Consider the following 1488-nt stretch of genomic DNA (forward strand, 5'->3'; position numbering starts at 1 on the left):
GGGGGGGGGGGGAAGAGAGAGTGTTATTAAAACAGCAGGTCTTTTTCTTAAAAAAAGAGAGAAAAATCAAAGTGGAGCTTGAAATTCAAATTCCTTGAAATTAAGGGAATGTGCAAAGTGGGGGATGAAAAAAATCGAAGTAAATGAGGGGGGGGGAATAAAAAAAGGGGGAATAAAAAAAGGGGAAATTAAATTCAGGATTGGTTGGAGAATTGATTGAAATGAGTGTTTTCGCTTTTTTTTTGGGTGAGATGAAAGTTGAGTGTGTTTGTGGTGGTGGATTTGGACTGGTTCTGACAGCTCAGGGTTTTATTGCCTATTGTTTTCAGACCCCCCCTCTCTGGGTTGTTTCAGCAATTTGGGGTTTAATTTCCCCACCCTCCCCCTCCCCCCTACCCTCCCCTCCCTCACCTGCTCGAAGGGCCATTTCTCCGCCACTCTCTTGGCGCTGATGTCCAGCAGGGTGTCGGGCTTGTGCAGCCTGCCGTGGGCCGGCTTTGTCTGGGCCGCTCGAGCCGCTGCGGCCGCCGCGGCCGCCGCCGCCGACGCCGCCGCGCCGCAGCCCCCCCGGCACAGCCGCTTGGCCGGCGGCTCCGCTCCGCCACCGCCAGACGCCACCGCCGCCGCTACCTCTGCCGCTGCTGCTGCTGCTGCTGCTGCTCCACCGTCCGCCATCGCCGTCGACTCGCTCACAACTGACCGCACGCCGGCTCCCGCGCGCCCCTTTTATAAACTCGCTCGCGCGCCCGCCTCGCCGCCGCTCCCGTCAGCCACGCCCATACCCAAGCTCTCAGTGGCCGAACGCGCTGCCGGTCAGCCGTCCCCCACCCCGGTTTCCCAGTGGCCGGCCGCGCTGTCCGTCATCCGGGCGCCGCGCCCGCCCCGCCTCGCCTCTCAGTGATCGGACGCGCTGCCAGTCGTCCGTCCGCCCTGCCCCTCACCGTCGGCCCCGCCCACCCCACCTCCCAGTGGCCGGACGCGCTGCCTGTCACCCGCCCGCCCCACTTCCCAGTGCTCGGGAGTGCTGCCTGTCACGGGCTGCCCCCAGCCCATCCCGGCCAATCATCCGCGCCCCCCAACATTCCTGTTATCCTATTGGTCAACATTGCGCCCACTTCCACCTTCATCCTGCCCTCCCCATCCTCCAATGGTCATCTGCACTGTCCATCTCTGGGCTGCGCTTTCCCATTGGTCAAACATCCTATCCATTATTTACCAACCCGGCTCAACTGCCTTATTGGTTGGTCCTTCCAGTCGCCACCTGCCCAGCCGACTTTGCCGTCTCTCATTGGTCAATCTCCCAGTAATCACGCTCAGCTGCGCCCTCCGACTTTCCCATTGGCCAGTCCTCCCCATACCCATCTCTCCATTGGCCGTGCATTGTGTCCATCCGCCGCTGCACCACCCAATCCGCAAACGGGCTGGCAAATGGACCCGCCTACCGCAGGCGGGGCGAGCTGTCAATCACCTCCTGAGTTTCCCCACCTC

At 61.2% G+C, this 1488-nt stretch overlaps 1 protein-coding gene across 1 annotated transcript in view; it reads right to left on the reverse strand.

Annotated features, from left to right (window-relative positions):
• Window positions 1-675, reverse strand: part of LOC122552364 (zinc finger SWIM domain-containing protein 4-like) — a 93680-nt gene extending 93005 nt beyond the window's left edge. The window contains exon 1 of the mRNA XM_043695114.1: window positions 412-675. Within this exon, the coding sequence (XP_043551049.1) occupies window positions 412-675 (264 nt within the window). The remainder of the gene's footprint in view (window positions 1-411) is intronic.
• Window positions 676-1488: the final 813 nt, after the last annotated feature.

The sequence above is a fragment of the Chiloscyllium plagiosum genome, chromosome 8 (assembly GCF_004010195.1).
Source record: "Chiloscyllium plagiosum isolate BGI_BamShark_2017 chromosome 8, ASM401019v2, whole genome shotgun sequence".
Taxonomy (NCBI): Eukaryota; Metazoa; Chordata; class Chondrichthyes; order Orectolobiformes; family Hemiscylliidae; genus Chiloscyllium; species Chiloscyllium plagiosum.